The following is a 22,357-nucleotide window of genomic DNA, read 5'->3' on the forward strand; positions in this document are numbered from 1 at the left end:
AAACTGCAATATATCACGTCGATTATATGCATTATACCATTCATTATGCAAAGGATAATCCTGAGAAATTATAGAATTGAGATCTAAATTAGTAGAAGTAAAAATAATCGAACAATATAAAAGATTTCTATAAATATAATAGTTTCGATTAGTACATAAAATATTGCGCTTAATCAAAAGAAATGTATATAAAAATAAGTTTGATTCTGAAAACAAATATATATAATGATATTAAATTATACTTATATCAAAAAAATGATCAAATATTAACATAATAAAAAGAATAAAAAACAAAAGGAAAAAATCGAAGAAACGTAAAATAACAAAAGTTTAATTTATAAATGGCAACAGACTTATTAGCGAGATAGGAAACTAGGATACTAAATGAAAAAGGTAAATGATATTACATTATCGATATAATTATATTAAACACACATTAACACATTAAAAAGAACCCTATATAGATCTATTCAACTAAAAGATAAAACATTGAGAAACTCTCATATAAGAGGGGTTACCATTCCTGGAGAACAAGGGTCAAGGTTAAAAGTCTATGCTGTGTCGATGATACATATAGTATGGTATGGTAATCGATATTACCGGCGGTGGCAATGTCGAGGGGAATATAAAGACGAATGAAAACGAAGCTGGAAAAATCTACATGACCAATTGATCATGTTATGAGACGTATATGGGGTCAAGCTTATATCACGATAATAGCATAACGATTATAGATTATCTAGTTGAACGATACAGGATCATATTATCAGCCCCAGTCATATTAACCAATACGAACCCGGCAAAGGATATGGGCTCGTGTGATTTACAGCATTAACCTTGACACTGACAGCAACGCGTATCGTTAATTTGCTCACATTAGAGGGATATATTAACACTTTATATTAAATTTAGACATCCGTAGAATGCAAGCTTTTGAAGTTTAAACTTATTAACTACACTGTGTTATAAATATTTGATTCTATTTGAAACATCAATATGAGATATATATATATGTATAAGAAAAAATATGGCACATAAAATGTTGCAATACATTATAAATAAATGCTTAAGTAAAATTCTGTTTCATGTAAAAAGAACAAAAGCTAATAATATTATGTAACACATTCAGAAACGTTAACCACCCCCATGAACTGAGCTTAACATGTTCCGGGGTCTATCGAAAACCGCCATCTTGTCTCACGACGTCACCACAGACAAGAGAAAGAGAGAACTTAACGATAGTTTATATTCATTCTTCACATGATGCGCATCCGCATTTGTCACGTAGAACATTCTACTTTTGTTCTACATTCCAATATTCACATATTTACACTATGATTTGTCTCAAAATGATTTCAGAACACAGTTACAGTTACAACTCAAGATATTTCTTGAATAACTGCATATGACATTTACATTAACTTCGACTTATTTGCAACATTTTATTTCTTTTTCGATATCTTGTACTCGACACAATTGTAACACACATTTTAACTTGGCGTAATTCAACATGTCCGTACGTGTAATGTAGGTTAGTCGCGCGACGCGAAACGAAACTGCGTGTACATGTACAAAATCATGGCACGTAACGCGCATCGGCGAAGAAACCGGTAGAAAAAGCGCGCGCGATACGCGACAGGAAGGTAAATGTGAATATACGATGAAACGACACAACGATGATGACCACGACGATGGATGAGCGATACCAGCAAATAAGCATACGATCAGAGAGCACGGACACACACACACACACGCGCACACACGGCTACTTCTCCCAGCGAACGAGAATCGCGACCGACACGGCTACGAGTCGTGGACGTTTTGACCTTGGCATTGAACTTATGGGAGCTGCCGGGTGAGGTAGGAGAGAGGAGTGAAACACGAGCGAACGGGACGAAGAGAGGGGAGTAGAACGTGGTACGAGCAAAGCCGGGCGCATGGGAGGGAGATTGCGTCATCTCGCGCAAGCCTGTGCGCCGCGCGTCAATACAGCGGGACTGCCTGGCCCTATGGACTAACCTTCGTTCCCCTTCCCAAACGCAATTCTATCTCACTCTGTTCTGCACGATCGACAAGCTCCTTCCTGCAAAATCCATCCCGCCTCTTTGCTCCTCGCCAACGGTAAACCGGTGATCTCGATTCTTTTTTATAATAGATTTAGATTAGACTGTGGATATATTACGTCCACTAAATTTTTATTTTCTATGAAATATTTGAAATGATTCCGAATGTATTTGTAGCTTTTACTACAATGTTTCTCTTTTGGTAAATGATAGGAAATAGAATAATATTAGGAAACGATAAGAGGAAGAGATAAAATCAAACTACGCGATATTAAAATTTGTGAGGAGGGGGAAGGGAGAAGGGAGGGGATAAAGACAGAAGAGAATCTTCAAAGTAGCAGAAACAGGATATGAATCTGTAAACATAGTAAGCAAGCAGGGGTGGATCGACGATGCGGTGTACCCCACCTCTTTCTCCCACCCCTGCTATCGGTGGGTGTGACGCACCCACTCCCTCTGCAGCGCCCGAATCAACGAGATACATCCAGAACTGTTCGTGAGACGAGTCAAAATGACGATATTTGAAGGGTGGGGGGTTGGGAGTTTGCTGCAGCGTGACGTGGCCTTGGGCGCATTTATGAATCTAATATACATTATATCACGAATGCTATTTTTTTCATCTATCTTAACTGACTTCTCTTAACTGAAGATAAGTTTATTCTAATTTAAAAATAATTAAAAAATAGGCTAATAATTGTCTAATAATTTAATTATTTATATACATTTATTACTATACTTCAGTAATCAATATTTGAAATATTTTTTCTTTGTATTCCTACTTCTGTTAATGACAGTTATTACGCAGATGATATTTAACAATATAAACATTAACCAAACGGACGATCTTTAGCATCAACTTATGAAAAAACACCGCGTTGACATAAGTTGACATTCTAACAGTTTTTTCAAAGGTATGAAATTTACAAAAGAACAATATTAGAAATTCAAATTGAATATGATAGAAAATATTGCTGTTTTCTAAAAGAGATAAAAATATATTGTACCTACATCTTCGAAAACGAATGACTCACGTGTCTAAGTTCGTCAGAGAACAGTTCATTGGCACAAAAAAAGGCGATTGAAGTCACCTTGAAAGTTAGACGTATATAAGTACATAGTAGCCAACAGTAAGTTGCTTTGAGCTGTGCAGAACACGTTTCACCAGTGTCCATTAGCCAAGGTTGTCCTTCGTATGTCTAACCAAGAAGTAAAAGAACCATGAGAATAAAAAAACAAACATGATACAGCACGTGTTTCTATTAGCGAAGAACACGTGTCGCATTTACCAAAGGGTCAAAGATGATACGTTATATGTGTGCGTATATCGATTCTTTCGATATTACTTTCTAAATATTTGCATCATTTACTTTCTAATTTTTATAATTAATTTGTTTCAAAAAAAATAATAATAAACGAATGAAATATGGAAAAATTTCGATGATTCTGATATTTCTTACAATTAAAAAGCGATGGTATTCGAAATTTGCTCAAGAAGGAAAATAGAAATTCCTAAATATCATGGTAGCTGCTAAATTTATCACTCTTTTGCCCGCTCTTTGAACAATTTTCATGTATGACATATATCTTATTCTACGTTTTGAAATTCGCGATTTCCTATGTATATTGGTCTTCGAAATTAAAATAGACAAGTATAACGGAAAATGTCGCACAATATAATTTTATGCGAAGTAGCAATGAAATATATTTTATCCTCGTTTATTTATCAAATGTTTGATCTATGTCTAGATATCAGTAATTATTGCTGATTTTCATTAATACCGTTTCTATTTCGATTAAAATTAAGCACTTCCGTAATAATGGATAAAAAAGACAACGTATTAAATTATGTTTCTTCTATTTGAAATGATATCATTATAAATTTTTCATTTATTACATGAACTAATGATAAACTTAAGTTACCAACTATATAGATATAATTCAGCTTTATCATAATATTATTATAAATATGACTCATATTAATAAATGCTATATTAATCGTAACAACAATAATGTACTATTCGTTCAGGCAAGTGACATTGCAAAGGGGAAACGAAGAATCTTTACGTCCGAGCATAATACTATTGGAAGTAAAAGAATTTTTGTAAATTATAGAACACATTCTGTCCTATAATTAACATTGCTTATAAAATTAATTTATACTAATATATATCATAAATCATGATTCTGTTTTGTATCATACTCGATATATTCTTTATCAAACGATTCGAGTTGTAGATATGATCATTTCGAAATTATGAAAATATGTGTAACGCAAAATAGAGATATTAGGTAGCCAGTTTTTTATTTACAATTTCTTCATAGACAGATAGTATATCTACTAATTAATGTATATCTAAAATATCTAAAGAAGATAATGAAAATTTTAAACCATATGTCGAATTATAAAAGATAATAAACTACATATTTATTTTACAGTGTTTCCAGATCGTAACTGTATAGAACAAGTGTATACACGCGAAGTTGCGAGCCGCGCGCGATGTAAACAAACGCCCAAGAGCCTTGACAGCTCCTCTGTGCTATAGCAAACAGAATTTTCATGCACGCTAAGTTCATATCCCTTCATCAGACATTGTTTAATTACATTTCCTTTTCTATAACATTGTCAAGTGAAAATTACAATTCAATATAAGAATACAAGTCAAAAAATAACAAAATCCATTAAAACAACTTGATGTAAAATCTTGAAGAATCTTTACTTTCTATCGTATTATTAAAATTTTTAATTCAAATAAATTCAAATATGTATGATTTTATGCAAAATTAAAATTACGTAAAAAAAATTGTTATCTATCAGAATATTATAAGTGCTTTATTTGATACGATGTTCTCGAAGTTGCTTTATTAGATTAAAATTATTAAATTTGACAAAAAATTGAGTTATAGCTAGATGCGAGTAAAATCCTTAACCACATATATTTCAATAACAACTTTTTTATAATTTCATTAAACTTATTGAATCTAAAGGAATGTATATTAATATAATTTTTGATCTATCGTAATATTCATAATTATTCTTTAAAATTAATATACATTTTAATATATAAAAAAGTTATCGAAGAACACTCACCAAGTTCCATGGGATACAGCCAGCTGTTGATGTCCAGGATTAAGTCCATTTTGAAGGACTCGGACTCGCAATGGAGCCTGCTCACTGTAACCACCACCCATCATCATCGATCGCCATCCACAGTCAAGGAAAAAAACCGAAAAAAAGAAATAGAAAAATTGTCATCGCTAGGTACTTACGTGCGTATAACATATATTATCAATACACGTACAAACAACAAAACTTTATACATAAGAGAGACGCGAAATCCAATTAATTCTAACGAGAGGAAACATTCGTTATATTATGTCGCGTAAAAAAAAAAAAAAAGAAGGTAAAACATCACGCGACGGATGCTTCAGCCATAGATGACTCATAGTCTTTGGTAAATTCGTCGTCGTTGTGGTAGTAGTCGGGAGGTTCCGATTATGGAACTATTGGAAAAGAAGAGAGAAGGGGAAAAAAGGAAGCGAATTTTTACACATCTCCGACGAACGCGACGCAGTCGTGCCACTTGACGGCTGCCCACCGGCCGTTTGACGTCACTTTCAGCCAACCAATCGCATTTGATTCACGATACGAATTTATCGTCGATCCGACACTCGCGAAACTCGCCCATATAGGCGACGAGGAGGGCTCGAACATTCATTAGAGAATACGTATAACTACGTGTGTGTGCGAATACATTTTCTCTCACATGTGCACTTGTGGCTAGTTTGAACACGTAAGCTTGCGGTAGGTATGTAATTGCCAAAGAGAAACTTATATTTTTGTTTCTTCCTGTTTTTTTTTTTTTTTATATTTTTTTCTTTTTCTAAATATATCAAAAATTTCATATTTTAACGTATTTTCTTTTCAATCAGTTGAAATATTGTATTCTGCTTTTATTCTATTATATTGATTTATTTTCCAGTAACATTAAATTAATTTCCCATATAAAATTTAACGAAATTCAAATTTAAGATCAGTATAATTAAAAAAAAATACCGGAAGCTCAATTATTATATCATACACAGATCAACTATCCGTCTGTCTAGAATTACGATCTACAATTTGTAAACAAACTGTCCTTGAAACTACCAACGTGAAGTTACATTCGACGTTATATTGTATTATGAGAACAGATACTTCAATATATCACTTCGAGTCACCTGATTTTCGTTCGCACTCGAACAATAATTTGTTATTAGTGACGGTGAACCGTATCTCGTTCCAATTGCATAATTCGTCCTTGTATAAGGCACCTCATATTCCCTACGCCATTGCTGCAGGGAATCGACCAATAAGATCTCAACTGCATCATCGTGGCGGTGATTGCAATGGACCCGTCCGCGTGACGCGGCAATTTCAAACATACTTTTGAACTTCTTCGCGATCTCGATCGGAATGACGATTTTCTTAGATTACACGCGTCAAACATAAACTGTGGAACGTAACCGGGAATAGAGGGCGGTAATAATACGACACTATAATTCAGTAAAGTAAGGCATGAAATAACAGACATCCTCCGAAATGAAATTGCATCGCAACGGTAAAATTGTGGACAGGTTGATTCAAGATCAAGAAAAATGTTAATTTTATAACATTTAAAAAGATTATTTTCAACGAATGTTTCTAAATATATAAAATAATTTTTTATTACACGAATATTATAAAATATTCTTAATTATCCAAAAATTGAGAAATATTTTTCTTTAGTATCTCTTTTCAAGATTACATTTTGACTTTTAGTTATTATTTTGTGGTTGGCGAACGGTACTTGGCCATCGATATGCTTCGTTCGAGAAATTGTCCAGGGATGGGCTTAATTTGTATGTATCTCATTGTTCACATCGAATTTGCGTGAATTAATGAAATGTCTTTCGTCTACGTGACTCAGTGTACATTTTAAGTATGCAATATTATGCACACGATTCGCTCGGTCGACAAGCTCGTAAAACGTTCGACGATAGACTAGCTCGCGCAATTATTCTCGTTACTTCTCGTTATTTATTTTTAAGTAAAAAACGCGATACGTGTAAAGCGTGCAAAGTTCTACATTCGCCAATCGTTTTGCTAAAAACGTGACTTCGATCTTGCCGCGTGCACCGAGGGAATAGAAACTTTATCCAATGCGAATAATTTTCTTTCACGAAACTTCTTCCCAGAAATTTGGCTTAAAGAGTCATCTGAAATGTTTCTTTTTCGCGTATCTTGGATTTTGATATGAATTCAAAGTCCAACCGATATTAATTCCACCGATAAGCAATTACTTCACGATAACGAAACAACGAGAAACACTGCACATTGGATATTAACGAAGAATTGAACGATCTTGAGACGTCACGAGATCGATGAAAACAGGAAGGAAGGAGACGGAAAAGGGGAGCAAAAACGTGGAGACAATAGAACGCAAATACCCGTCACGTTTTATATTTACACACTTAATTCCCATTTTCAGATTGTGCAACGTCACAAGACACGTCAAACAAAACCAGAGGTTAAGAGCGTGAGTGGATGATAACCGGATAATAAAAAAAACAGACTATCGAAATTGCAGCAAGAGATCTCGTCGAGATAAAAATTAAACGCAAACATTTAAACTTTTCTACATGTATATCATTCACACTACGTGCCTCTAATGATCAAGAAACAAAAATTGATTAACACATCTATTAGAGCTGTGCAACACTTATAAGCATCGTATGAAATAACGAATCAATCGTTTGATTCGAAAACAACGATTGAAAGGGCAACATATTTCCCCCGTCTACACGATCGATTTCTATTTCGAATCTAACTTCCTCCAATTACTCACGATAATCGCCGATGGTCAAAATCCTTTGATAAGTAATTCCATGAACGCGTGAACGATGGCCGTCACTTTGCCAGCTGATTTCCTTCCAAATACTTTTTTTCCCGGATCCCCTTGCTTTACGTATCAATCTTTGCATCATTCATCCAAACGTCGAATGCGTGATCGAATCCTAATCACGTAACACCCTTCAACTTCTCAATTCTCAAACGGTATATCTTGTGAGTCTTCTTCGCGTATATTTCCTTTCGTTTCATCCTTCTTCTTCGATAGAACTTCAAATATTTGTTCGTGGCACGGTGAAAAATAAACGAATAATAAACAGGAAAAGTAAGAAATAATAAGATAAATAAAACATACTCGATTTCGAAAATCATGTATAATATTGATAATCTATCGTGTATTATTCGAAGCAAGACTCTCCACATCGCGAACGATGATCAAAGGATCCAGACAGAAAGAGAGAGGAAGGGAGAGAAAAAGAGAAAGAGCGAAAGAGAGAAAAGATTGAAGAGAGAGAAGGAAGACACGGACCTCGAGGCTGGCACACGGTGGACTGATCCGTTCCTCGTTGCTGACGTTGCTGCCAGCTGCTAGACTTCTATGTACCGATAGGGAGAGAGAGAGAGAGAGAGAGAGAGAGCAACGACGACCTTTACGGTCACCCAGTGGTACGAGTTCTCCAACGAAACGCACGGAACCTGCCTCTATTCCCCCACTCCGCCGTCCTAACTCTCACCCTCTAACTTTTCCCCTCTCACCCGCCGATCACCAGCCGCCCTTCTTCGCCATCTCCTCTTTATCGCTCTCCTGCTCGTCACACAACTAGCTGCCTCTCTCCCTCCTTCTCCTTCGCTACCCCGAAATGCTCAGCCCTCCCCCCCTCCGCTGTGCTAGCATCCCATCCTTGTTCTCCACCTGTCGCACTCTAGCTCCCTCTATGTTTTCGTTTCTCTCCTGGAAAGGGGTGAGAGGGGGAGGTTTTCGCTGGCTGGTCCTGGCGAACTCCCCGCCATCGGATAGGGATATATATACTCCCACACACGTTCCGAGAAATCTTCATCATCCTCTGTCTCTCTCCTCCCCAAATAATACTTATTTATTCTTTTCTCGCTCGGCGAAATATACGTATGTTTCTTTAAATACCGAAACGACAGGGGTTGCGTTCCTTCCTTTGTGCGATACTAATAAAAAAGATCGTTGAGACCAGGATTTTTCCGCTTTTGTGTCGGCTAATTGGACTTAACGCGGTGCCCAGCTGGAACCGGTATTAATAAAAAATTCGTTAAAAATATCCATCTTCTCGCAATTAAGAAGTGTTTTTTCTTTTTTCTCTCTCTCTCTCTCTCTCTCTCCGTTTTGTCGTGGCTTGGCTCGTTTCCGTTTTTTCTTCGCGAACCATGATTAACCGTTATATTTCCGTTGTAATTACATTTAAGCGTACGATAAACGACGACGAACACTCGACGTTCACTCGAGATAAAAATCGATCAAATTTGTTTCACTTGAACGGATCTGTCAGCTGGTCTCTCCAATGGGGGAGGGAGAGATACGCAACCGTACGCCTTCATGGTCAACTAATGGCACGGGGCTCGGCGAACGGGATACAAGGAAACAGACTCAATTTCCCCGTCATCCCTACTTCCCACTCTATTTCATCCTTTAACTGCCCTCTCACCTTCACCGCCCCGACACATAGCCCTAACCCCTCCCGCCACATCCTCTTGCCAGATCCCTTTAGATTTTCTTGCCACCAGAGAAAGATAGAAAATGGCACATTTCCCACAAGATTACCGCGTTCCCTCGATGCAATTCCAATTTTTCTCTTCAATCTTCCCTCTTTTTTTTTATCCGATTTTCTTCCGATTCTGTTCATTCTCCGTTCATTCTAACTCCACTATATCGTTTCGATACACTTTCAACGATCTTTCGACCGCAACGAATTCTACTATACTTCCGTGAAAAGAAAATCTCAACCGATAACACTTGGTGCACCTCGTGGAGAGCAGTACACGACGTACTGAATCCCAGTAGCACGTCGCTAACGGTCGCTACCAGCTGGTTCGTCGTTAAAGGACGCGGCGACTCGATGGAAAACGACCACGGATAGGAAAAAGAGAAGCAAGAAGAAGAGGGGGGGGATAGAGAGAGAAAGAGAGAGAGAGAGACGCAACGACGACCTTTACGGTCGGCCGGTAGTAGTTCTCCAACGAAACGCACGGAACCTTCCCCTCTCTCTATTGTCCCTCTTACACCCTCTTTTCACTCTCTATCCCTCTTTTTCCTATCTAGTCACCGATCACCAACCATCTTGCCTCTCTCTCGCGTTAAACAGCTTCCATCTTCCTCTACAGAAACGCCCACGCTTCGCTTATCTTTGTCTATTCTTCCCTTTGAAAAGCTGTCTTTTCCTGGTTCATGGTGAAGGCGACGAGTAGGGATACCAACCCTCCTGGCATGTCGGACGAAGATGGCGATAGATCCACCCCCACCATGATAGGGGCGGTGCTCGGCAACCCTCTGACCTCCCTTTTCTCCTCTTCGTTGTTTCACTCATACTCTACCTCTGTTTCGTCATCTTCCACCATTCCGTTTCATCTTTCTCCCTCCTGCCTTCTATGTAGCAGGTACATACGTTAATATTTCGCTTTCTCGTGCTTTTTTCCACAGACAAGTTTCTTTATCTAACGATACACTCATCTCTTTTTTTCTTTCTCTCGCTTTTCTGTCTGTCGAGATTCCTGTTTCCAGTTTTTCTTTTTCCATTAGCTTCGACTTTTTTCTTATCTATTCCCTTTTTATTTCTTCAATTGCCCTTAACCAATTTCTCACTTCTAGACTTATCCGAATGGAAAATGAACGTGAAATATTTTAATAAATAAGTTAGCTTAAATATAGTAATAAATCTTCGAGTAAAACTATGCGTTTAATACTAATTTTTTAAAAAATAATTTTTAAGTACAAATGAACTTCGATTACACACGATTATATTATTCGGGTATCAAGCTACCATGAAGAATTACAGATTTAACTTTTCGCAAAAAAAAAAAAAAAAAAAAAAAGTTTATAAGTAAATGTTAAGGTTATTAATTTATTAATGTTATTTAAGTCCTTTCCACCGAGCCCATTAACTATTTTTTTCACCAATGAATGTGCACAAACGTGTCGAATGATACTTATAATAGTCTTGCACTCGATAATCCAGCTTTATTTAGCGCCATCAGTCAACGCTTACTTTCCGATAGCGTATATCATGAATTACCGCGAAAATAGACTGGAGCTTCCTATACTTAGGATGCGCATAAAACAGACGGATACACGACCACTACACACCACATCGCTTAAGAGACGCCCGTTTCCAAGAGCACGAACAATGTTTTCATAAGTGTCTTTTTTTATCCTGGACACAGGCCGTTATGAAACGAAGGAAGAAAGAAACGAGAAGGCTCTCAATTTCGGACTGGAAAAAAACTCCAGATAAAGAGAATAGATCTAACCGAGATAATTTAGCGAGGAAACCTGAAAACATTCGGCTGGTCACGCGATTGCCCGATCCATCGGACGAAACATGATCTCTCCATGGCGATTTCTCTCCGTGACGCTCGGTAAGGCGCAACTTCTAAACCCTCGGCCGTTAAAAACTTCCAATCAATATCAATATCGACCATTCCGCGTCCCCCGGAGCGGTACATCCCACCGTGTTATATATCCATGACTAATATCCCGGAGGAAAATCTTCTCTCTTTTTCCCTTTTTCGGTTCGCCTATTGCGATAGTACTCGAGGAGAGAGAGAAAAATTAAGTTTAAAGAGAGAAGACTGATAGAACAGAACATGGAGACAAGAGAGAAAAAAGAAAAAAAAGAAAAGAAAAAAGAAAAAAAAGGAAGATGGAAAATGTACACACAAGAAAGAGGGAGGAAAAAGCCTTGATGCGAAAGGGATGGCCGAGCAAGTAAGAGGTCGGGTAAAGGGTGAACGCAGGGTGGCGAAGCTAGGCTCTGAGAGAGAGATAGCGAGGGACAAGGACAGAATGGGAGAGAGGAGGCGGAGTGGGAGGGGGATTTCGAGTTCGGTACGAGGGCTTCCCAACTGCGCAGTGTCGCTATCCGCTATCGACCGGTTCGCAAGCGCTATAAATACTGGGCACCGGGCTCTCGCCACCCCTGGCACACACCCCCGGCCACCCACGCATACTCCGATCTACCCCTCGCTTCGTCCTTGTCCACCAACACTTCTACGCCTGCAACCTCCCCTCTTACCCCCTCGTAATCCTCTTGCCCGCCACACACACGTATACGTATACGTATATAGACAGAGGGGCGGGAAACCTTGACCTTCAAAAGAGCCACGGAGGGCGAGGGTGGTAGCCACCACCACCACCACCACCATCTCCCCGGTGACGCATCTCCCGCACCCCCTCGCCCCGCAGCTCGCGCACAGTTAGCCTTCCTATCTTCCTCTTTCTCGCTTCTTCTTCTTCTTCTTCTATGTCGAAGCTTTTAATTCCAACTACGCGACGATCAAATACACACTACCAATACAACCATTTCACTATTTCCCCTCTCCCTCTCCCTTTTCATTTTTCCCTCTCCCTTCTCTCCTCTTTTGTTACGCTGTTTCGTTGAATATCGGACCTTTTTTTTTTTTTTTTTTTTTTCGTTTCTTTGTTTTTTACCTTTGGGTTACTAGTTTTTCCAAGTGTCAATTAATATCAAGGGCCTCTCTTATTTTCTTTGATCGAGGAAGATCGACGGAGGATGAGAAATCTTTTAATTAGCCCAGGACGAAGCGCATGGAATTTTAGCGATCCTGGCTTCCTTCTTATATAGCTCAGACCTGGGATTAAAAGTTTTGTATTATTTATATATGTATGTATATCAGTATAGTGCAGTATTTGTTCATTTTTTATCATATCCTAAACGAAGTAGTGAAAATGTTTCTAGAACTCTCGTGGCACTCTCTTTCTTTCAAGTTAATTTATTTAGATGTATCGTTTTAAAATTGCACAAAGAGCGGATCTTTGTATTTTTTTTTCTTAAACACATAATTACAGTTGAAGAATATATATATATATATTAAAATATGAATTTTAATCTTGAAATCGTATTGTCTCTGGTGATGACTCAAGACAAAAGATAATAGACAAGATGATTCAGAAGAAAAAGACGGCAACGTCGCGCGGAAATCGAAGACGAAAAGGAAGGATACGTTTGCTGATCGATTTAATAAAACAGCATACATCGAGCCGAACACGTCAGCCAAATTGACGATCAGCGAAGCCACTCGATGAGTCGAAGGTCGATCGCACGTAACGAATTATAGGGACGGACCTCGTACATCTCTCGTCGATTGATTTCAACTAGGCAAAATACCGCTATTGAGAATCCTTGAAAGCATTTTTTTTTTTTTTTAACATCTATACATAGCAGTTTTTTAATGGAAAAATTTTTTTTTTTCATCTTCATCGACTTTTCGTTTCCAACGAAAATAACGAAGTAAAAATTTAATTAAGAAAAGGATTAAAAGAAGAAACTTGAGATTCAACGATATTTGTCCATTTAGTTGTCAGAGAGTCTGTAATCGCGGATTCGTCATCGCGGTTAAAGATTACGCGATTAAAAAGGAATTCCAACTGTCTGGAAAAATCGTGCCTATCTATAATTATCACCGAGTATTTTTTCCACAGATACCGACGAATCTTGTTTAAAATGATTATTCATCAACGAAAACAATCGCTCTAAACGTAATTTTTTTTATAAAAACAGACTGTTACAATTTTGCAAAATCGAAAGGAGGGAAGAGATAAGATAACAAAGAAGGGAAAATATAATAGCGGATGTATTTTTTTCACGGGCGAAACCCTCCGCGTTTAACCGAGAAAACGCATCCCCCGTCGTTAATTCCTCATCGAGCGACCGCGAGGTATGAATAATCCCCGCCGCGCTTAAAAGTTTGCCGCGATTCTCGCATAAATCTCTTGTCGGTGAAGTCGAAAGGCGTGTACGAAAATAAATTCATCCGTCGGACAGGCCGACATACTGCCTGCGAAAGATACAAAGAGATCAGGGAGAAAAAGAGAGAAAGATGGAGACGCAAGGAGGGAAGAAGGAAAAAGAGAAAGAGAGAGAGAGAGAGAGAAAATAAAAAGCATATAGACAAGAGGAAGAGAGATTGAAGAAGCGACCACACATTGGTTTGTGCGATTTTTTTTTTTTCTCCACTTTTTTCCCTATTCTCCATTTCTTTTTGTCTTCCTCCTCTTCGTTCGTCCTCTTCCTCTTCATGAATTCGTCGAGACAAAGAGGAACCCCGAGGATGTGGCAGGGTGTCCGACAATGGGCGTTCCGATGTCATGGTATTTCGAAGCATTGCGCAATCCCTTCCCCTTATTTCGAACGATGCTGTTGCCACTTCTTCCTCGGTTTGTCAGCTGGTTTCAAGGTCGACCGGGTGGAGGAGACACGGAGGGACCGGTCGTCGTTCCTCGAAACCAATCTCTTTCTTTTTTCTTTTTCCACTCTTCCCTTCTCTCTTTCTCCCTCTATCGGCCGCCATATCGAAACCCTTTCGCGAAGACATTTCGAGATTGAACGATCGAGAGGCTCACAGAAGTTCAAGATGGACGGAAACTGGCTCCCAGGTGTGAAACGGACTTGGCAATACCATGATTGCACGACTATAATACGCGTGGAACAAGTTTTGATACTGATCATTTACGTATACAATTGTAAATAGTGTAGGAGAAGAATTTGGGATTTGCTTTTTGTGCATGCTCGAATGAGAGATTTAACGATCGAAAATAATATAGGATAATTACAAGAGTAATTTTAAATTTATTGTAGTTATAAAAATAAAAATATTGGATTAATAAATTTTAATAACAAAAAAAATTAAAATCAACCCTTTGAGATCCAAGTCACACACGTGATATTTTATCCCAACTGATTCATATTTCATAAGCCACTTTCGCAAGCTATTCACAGTTTGGCTATATTTTCAGTTTCGCAATGAATAACCCGTCTACCGGTTAATATATTATCACTAAAATTAAATTTTTAGTACAACGAAAACTCGAAACGACGTTTTATTAGAATGTCAAGTCTAATTCAATATAGTTCTCAAGGGATTGAAGAAGATTTAATATTTGCTAGATAGTTGGTTTAATAAATAAAAGATATTAAATTTTAAAATATTAAGTTATTTCTTTTGGCACACGTATCATTAAACGATAAGCAGAAAAATATTCAAAGCCACTTCTTAAATGTCGAACAAGAAGTATTTGTATCTATACTTGAAGCATTTACTAATCCGTTTGTTCTGCTTTTTCAAACGGATAAAGTAATAAAACAGTATTCTTTTATTTTGTCCCATGAAATTAATTGTCACTGATGCGTGTCAGAAAATTCTTGAATGTAGTAAAAGAGAGAATATAAGGAAAGGAAAAAAGACGGAATGAGAAAAAGAAAAGAACATTTAACTGAAGAATGTTTCGTAAGAATTGTACAGAAGTGTAAGAGAAATTATTACGACTGACAAGAATAGTAGGGACAGCAAAAAATTTCATTAGATCTGCCGAGGAAAATTATTGAGAAAAATTGCGAGGAACGATAAACATTTCATTTATCCTAGCTGTCGAAGTGGATTTAACTGCACGAAACTCTGTTTCTATCAATCCCGTGATTAATTATCCATGACACTGATCCAGAGTAAATCTTACTGCTGTTAGTATAGATATAAACATCATTACTAACTTACTATTCTTATACACAAAATACAGAAAAATTGATTCATTGATCGAAGACAAATTAAATTCACAACAAATAATAACTTCATAACAACAATTTCAATAATGTTATTTAAATTTTAAAATATTTATAAATGAAATAATTTTGATTTCAAATTTTAGAATACGAACTGGAATTTATATAATTTTTTGAATTAGAAATCAATATTTTCCAGATTTAAATTTGAACGTGAAATAAAAACTGAACGAACTTCGAAATTCAATATTCTGAAAAAAAAAAAAAAAAAAATGAATTTTCAGCATCATTCGTAAAGAAGAGTCATCGATTGGTATTATACAACCGCCGCATACCCGCGCACACGTCTGTCGGCTGATTAATTGCCAGTAACACGATTTCCTCTCGACGATCTTTTGACCTTTTCCACACGGAATACACTCACGCTTGCACACGCACAAAGAGCCGTACTAGGGCCGTCATTGTTAACTCGAAATGCGTTTCTCCTTTAGGACAGTCGAGGTTCCTGTTATTGACACATACTCTTTACATAGACCAACGTCGTCAACGATAGATCCACGCCACTGCTTTACCGATGCCTGTCGAAGCGCGATTAATTAAATGCGCTACGAAATTGAGCTTGTTTTACTCACTTACGATCGAGCTAAAACTCATTGCGTGTTTGCCACGAAACATCCAGAAGAAGTTGAAAAAGAATGGGCGAGAAAGAGAAAGAATAGAGGGACAGGTACACGCTTTATAATGATTCGAGATTTAAGAACCGGTTCTGATCGCAGTTCGATTGGCAGAAAGTAATAGCCAGAGAAGAAATTACGAGCATAACCTTAGGGTAAAAGAATAAGAATAATCGATAGTCAAACCATATGTTAGAAAAGATAGAGTAATGAGATTGAATAAAAAGATCAGTAAATTCAATGAATAATTAATATCAACTGACATAAACGACACCGGTTCGTTAGAGATTTCTTTAGGGAAATGGATCGTTTTATTCTTAGTTTGATAGATGTAACGAATTGTTTTTAGGTAATGACGAAATAGTAATTGAAAATGATTGAGAAACGAGAATATCTATATCAATATTGACCTTCGTTTTGCTACTCTTATGAAAAAGAAGTATCACAAAAAATTCAAACATCGATCATCGAGAGGTAAAATCGCGCATACTTTATCCCGCAACTTTATCCCGCGCACGTAGAAGTCACTTGATTTATACGCTTGTTCTCCTTAATCGTATGAACGGACACTTAGAAAACATTCAAATGACACGAAGACGAATCAAAAAGTGTATACATTATTTATATAGGAATATATATACTTTTTTATTCAAATTTTTTTACTTTGCAGTTTGGCAAATATCGTTTTATTATCGTGTCATTCAAATATCTATATCAACATAACGACACAAAATTGAAATTTATGGAAAAAGTGATATTTTGTAGCATTTTATAGCAATTTTACGGTAATATATGAAGGATGTAACAAAATATTGTATATAAGAATACGAAAAATAAAAAATTTTATGACTATTCTACGAAAGTAGAAGTACCACCATTTAAATGAAATTATTTCGAAGAAACCTAGCAATGACGACTATTCTATTTTTATGCTTCGTTTCTAGGCGTCTGTGACAAATTGTAATTCGATATCTTGTTTACTTTTTCGATAACTAGTCGATCGTAATATAATACATCTGTGTCAAACGTGATAGTCTCGTTTATACCGCTAAATAATTTATTGTTCAAATATCGAATAAATGTAAAACTTATATATATTGATGTATAGTATTGAAAAGTTTTCAGTTGGAAGCGTGTTTCCCGACTATCGAACATATATGAGATAAGACGCAACAAGTTCGATGAAATCGAAACGATTTATCATTAACTTGTTAAGTTGCTTATTATTTCAGACGAAAAGTTGAAACGTGGAGAAACGTATTTCGAAATATTATGTGCAATAAGATGCAACAAAATATGTTTGATTAATATTTAAATGCAATTTTTATACGTTTTTCTACTGACGGAATTCAATATATGCGTGGTGAAATTATTTTCCGAGTTCTATAGTTTATACATATCCACAATCCTTATGTCAAAATTTATTTTTAAAAAGATCATTATGAGACTCGTATATATCACTCGTATAAAACAATACATAATATTAAGTGAAAAGCAATAAAAAACTTAATCAAAATGAGAATAAGAACCGGATGGAATAGCGTGTTAAATATTCCGTGTATAATTGACTTTTGTAAATCGTTTATACACACTGCTACGAAAATTAAAAATTGCCACTGATTCAAAGCATTCTAATAGATTTAAGACTACGATTAGTTTGTTGTGAACAAATTTATTAACTTGTTGCAAGATGCGTGCACCGTTCCATCCTGTCTCGTAACTTTCACAAGATAATTTGATTTCTACCTGATTGCTGATTCCAAAAACGGTATTCCTACAGAATGGCGTAATTGGCACGAAAAAGATGATTTAATGGACATCCCATCATCGTTCGTCACTTTACTGAATTCGTATGTCTCTCTATGTCTTTCTCGGGCTTTTCACGCACACACGCACGCAGACGCAGCACTACCACGACGACGACGCAGTGCTGACAAAGAGAGGTAACCCAGAGACCGGGTGCCGGTTCGCTGTTGGAACAGTCTCGAAAATGCATCTTCGACAGCAGCATTGGTTTGCAGGTGAAAAACAATGAGAAAATATCGCGTGACTAACCGCAGCAATAAGACTATAAGAAATGACGAAACAAATATGCGGCGAAAGTAACAGAAACGACGGAAAAGGTGGCACGATTCGCGGTCGCACGAGAAGGTTGCCGGCTGCCGCCTTGGCACTGACAGTGGCCCTCGCGCCTAGCAACACCGAACGCCAAACTGTCGACTCGTTGAAGGCAGCCGGCACCGCACCACCGTGCCCCCCTTTTTCATCGATGTATCTTTCTCGCACTTTCGCGCTTCTTTCTCGCTCGAACTGCTCTTCCATTGCGGTATTTCGCTCATACACACGTTCTTTCTTTCCTCTTCTCTCGTTTTGCCTCTCGTGTTGCCCGTGCGTCCATTTTCTTTCTTCGCTATTTACTTTTGTCCTCGTTGTTCACGCGTGCTTCTACTTGCGGTTCTTTTTTCATTCTGTCTTTGTCTGTGCTTGGTCAAAATAGGCACATAAGAAAACATTTGACTTTGTTATGATCACAATTCTTATTTGTCTTTATCTCGTAAACACGCAAACGTTACTCGCTCTCGTTTTTTCTCACTTTGCGCGCAACTGCTAGCGAACCAACCAGCCGCGGGCCAGCAGCCGAACCAGTACGAAAGCCGGTAACCGGCACAACGCGCCATACCAAAGCAATAAGCCGATTGGTCGGTCGGCCACTATACGACCAATCGCGTGACGTTGTAGGTTATCAGGTGGTACCGCGCTCTTACAGCTACAAACACTTGCTACAGCGGAAAAGATTGGTTCTTCGTAATTTGAACGAGAACATAATTGTTTTTCAATTATATATTACAAAAGAAATTTGTATCTATGATAAAATTCCTCATAAAAAAATCAAATAATTTTTCTTATAAATAAAATTTAAGATTTGTACGTATATGTTAATTTCTTTTTCTAATTTTATTTATAACTGACAAAAAAATTTTACAAATAAATCGTATATCATTTCGTACAACGTTCAGAGAATATTTCAAAAGAAATATCCATCTTTTCCTATTATTATATCATCAAACTTTTATCGAACTATGAAATACGAATTGAATAGTGCGTTTTACCGATTTTTGCGGATTCTATCTTCTTCGCGTCTCGCCGAAATAGGTCACGGTGCAAAGTGGAAAAGCAAGATGGGTCGACAAGGAGAAAAGTTAGCCGAGGACGAGCATCACGCGCGTTGAGTACGTGCCTTGCATCCGGCGGCACACTGTGTTCATTCGCCATTGCCTGATTAATCCAACGTCATTTATCAGATTAAATGGATAATGTTAGTCTGACTTAACGCCACGCTCCCAAAGAGCGGGCGTTTCTCAAAGATTCTTTATTATTTCGTCATTTGGCTTTTATGGGCACGAGTGTTACGCAATTCAACGGCAACTGAAATTGGACACTGACAATCGGTTGCGTTAACGAGTTCATTGTGTTTCTGTCCAAAATACGATACCAAATGGGTGGGCTATGTTATATAACGCTATTGAAGAAAAATTCTAACAATTCGGAGGGAAGAAAATTTTCGAGTCAATATAAATTGGTATTGAAAAATATAGAAATAAAGAAACTGAATTAAGAATATTACTGATGAATTGAAAGAGGATAATTTGTATATCCCGCAGTTCTAACTACTTATAATAAAAGATATATAGAAGGAATGGAAAAATAATATATAAAGTTTAACGTTTTGTCTTGAGGTAAGTAAAATTGAGTTTAATATTAGTACCAAACTGAACCGTGATGAACTTTCACATGTTGTACCTAAAAGGTCGGCTTAAACGATGAAATCACAGTCATCTTGCTACGAACGCACAGTTTAACCGGTAATTAGAGTTTACGGCAGCCACGTTGATTAGGTCGTTAAAGAAACTATTACGCCGACTAAATACAGTCTGGGCACTCCCACTAGTCCCCGCTGGATTGTAATTTGATGCAGCACGCTGTTCACGTGTACATTAGTATCTATTTGCAAGACTTCTTACCAACTCGATGATTCATATCGTTAATCTTACAAATTTCCTATACTTCTATGTAATAAAAAAAAAAAAAAAAAAAAAAAGGAAAAATCAACCAATAAAAATTTAACAATACAATAATTATATACTAACAAACAAAGAATTATTAATGTACTAATTTACTGATAAAATATTATACACAATGATGGTTAATAATTTTCAACTAAACTATAATTTTAATAAAGTTCTTTTTGCAAGTAATTTAAAAACAATAGAAACTGGAATATAATTAGCATTTGTGCAATGAGTTTTCAATTTCAAAGGCTCTTTATTTCGCCAAGGTTATAAATTTACAGTTGAACGCTTTTGACGATTATAACTCTAACGACTCTATTTCTTATGAATCGCAATTATTTTATAAAAATAATATAATCGTGACAACGTCGATTATTCGCAAAAATTTCAAATATTGATTTCAAGTTGAAAATATAAACAGTTCAAGAAATCAGTATCGTTGGATCTTGGAAATGCAGCATTCCTACACATTTTCGAGATAAAAAGAGATATTTTTTGTTCGGAGGACGAGTGGTTCGCTTTTTAAAAATAAAGACGAGGCACGTTTATGCACGATTCTTGGACAGAAAGAGGAAATTGTTAGGTTCGCCAACGATCTGGTTGTCCGAGTAAATTGTTCGAATTACCTCAGCACCCGGCAATGGAAGGTGACCTACTGTCACGAATGATCTCTCCAAAGGATTGTGCAACTTCGAACTTCACAGTTTTTCTCCTCCTGTTTTTTCAATTTTTTCTTGGACGGTGGGGACCCAATTATGAAGTTTCCTTGGACGCATTAGGAATTCGTCGCTCTTTAAGAAGATTGAAAATCATTTCTGGTACCTTTAATATTCAACTCGCAACGCGCTCCGAGGCTATGATCGAGATAATGAAACGATTTAATGTGGAAATTTGCAAAACGATCGCCGTAATACGTACAAAGTGGAATATTATTAACTTGAACTCTGTATCGTTTATGTTTCGCTTTATTCTTTCTCCTAGGAAACATACTTATCTGGTGCAGGATAAAGAAAAATTGTAATAAATTATATTTTCCATTTTTTTTTCTAAGGAAAAGCAGTTTAAATTTCAACAAGATATGCGTTTAAAAATTTTAAGAATATTTATATTGTTGCATCAAAAAGATTAATTTTCTCCTCTTTAATTTCAATGTAAAATAAAATATTGTTATAAATACTTTCGAATTTAAAAATTACACAAAGTTACAATTGATACGAAGGAATTTTTATTAAATGACGGATATCATACATATTATTTAAATTATATATTGTATCGTCTGACTAATGTCATACACGATCTACTTAGCTAGCTTTTACACCTAGTTTAAAATTTATACATGCATATAAATATAATTATATCGTACGTTAATTCTTCTTGTTCGATTTCATCGTATAATTCTATCTTGTTGATAAAAATGAAATAAAAAATATAATAATGAACGAATCGAATTCGAAAAAAGAAAATGATTTAAACGTGACTGTTACATCACGTGAAAGGAAGGGAACGATCCAAGAAACCGATTTAAAATAGACGAAGACGCTATCTAAATTGAAAGTTACCTATAAATAAATATTAATTTCTACGAATTTAACCAATTCGTGGGAAATACAAAAACCGTGCATCGATGGCAGTTATCGGCCAAGGTCATGGCCTTAATCGTTATTGGGTCGTCCGACCTATATATTCCGGATGCTCCCTAGGATTTAAAGTTTCAAACTACTACCATTGCGGCCATATCGACTTCGAGGAGCACTCTAGATAAACGATACGGCAGTGCGGAGGCTGGAACACCACGCTCTCCAACAATAGACGAATAAACGAATTCGAAACTTTCCAAATCGAATAGATTGTGCGTCACGAAGGACAAAATTGGATCGCGTTATATAGGAAAATCGTTGTTCTCATATTTGGCAAACAGCAAACTATG

General features: G+C 36.7%; 1 protein-coding gene across 4 annotated transcripts in view; it reads right to left on the reverse strand.

Annotated features, from left to right (window-relative positions):
- The window catches only part of Rpb8 (DNA-directed RNA polymerases I, II, and III subunit Rpb8), a 59,442-nt gene that overhangs the window by 29,883 nt on the left and 7,202 nt on the right, over nucleotides 1-22,357 (reverse strand). The window contains exons 1-3 of one of the 4 annotated variants that reach the window (XM_086904902.1): nucleotides 20,162-20,259; nucleotides 19,471-19,636; nucleotides 5,152-5,235 (exon numbers count right to left, since the gene is read on the reverse strand). In XM_086904902.1, coding sequence (XP_086761028.1) covers nucleotides 5,152-5,235; nucleotides 19,471-19,633 — 247 coding nt within the window. In that variant the 5' untranslated portion in view covers nucleotides 19,634-19,636; nucleotides 20,162-20,259. Of the gene's footprint in view, nucleotides 1-5,151; nucleotides 5,236-7,927; nucleotides 10,016-19,470; nucleotides 19,637-20,161; nucleotides 20,260-22,357 lie in introns of those variants that run through there. The other 3 variants (XM_031918479.2, XM_003696198.4, XM_003696196.4) reach the window with 3 other exon arrangements.

Source organism: Apis florea, unplaced genomic scaffold (genome assembly GCF_048593485.1).
Source record: "Apis florea isolate Af1SG1 unplaced genomic scaffold, ASM4859348v1 contig_2350_pilon, whole genome shotgun sequence".
Lineage (NCBI taxonomy): Eukaryota > Metazoa > Arthropoda > Insecta > Hymenoptera > Apidae > Apis > Apis florea.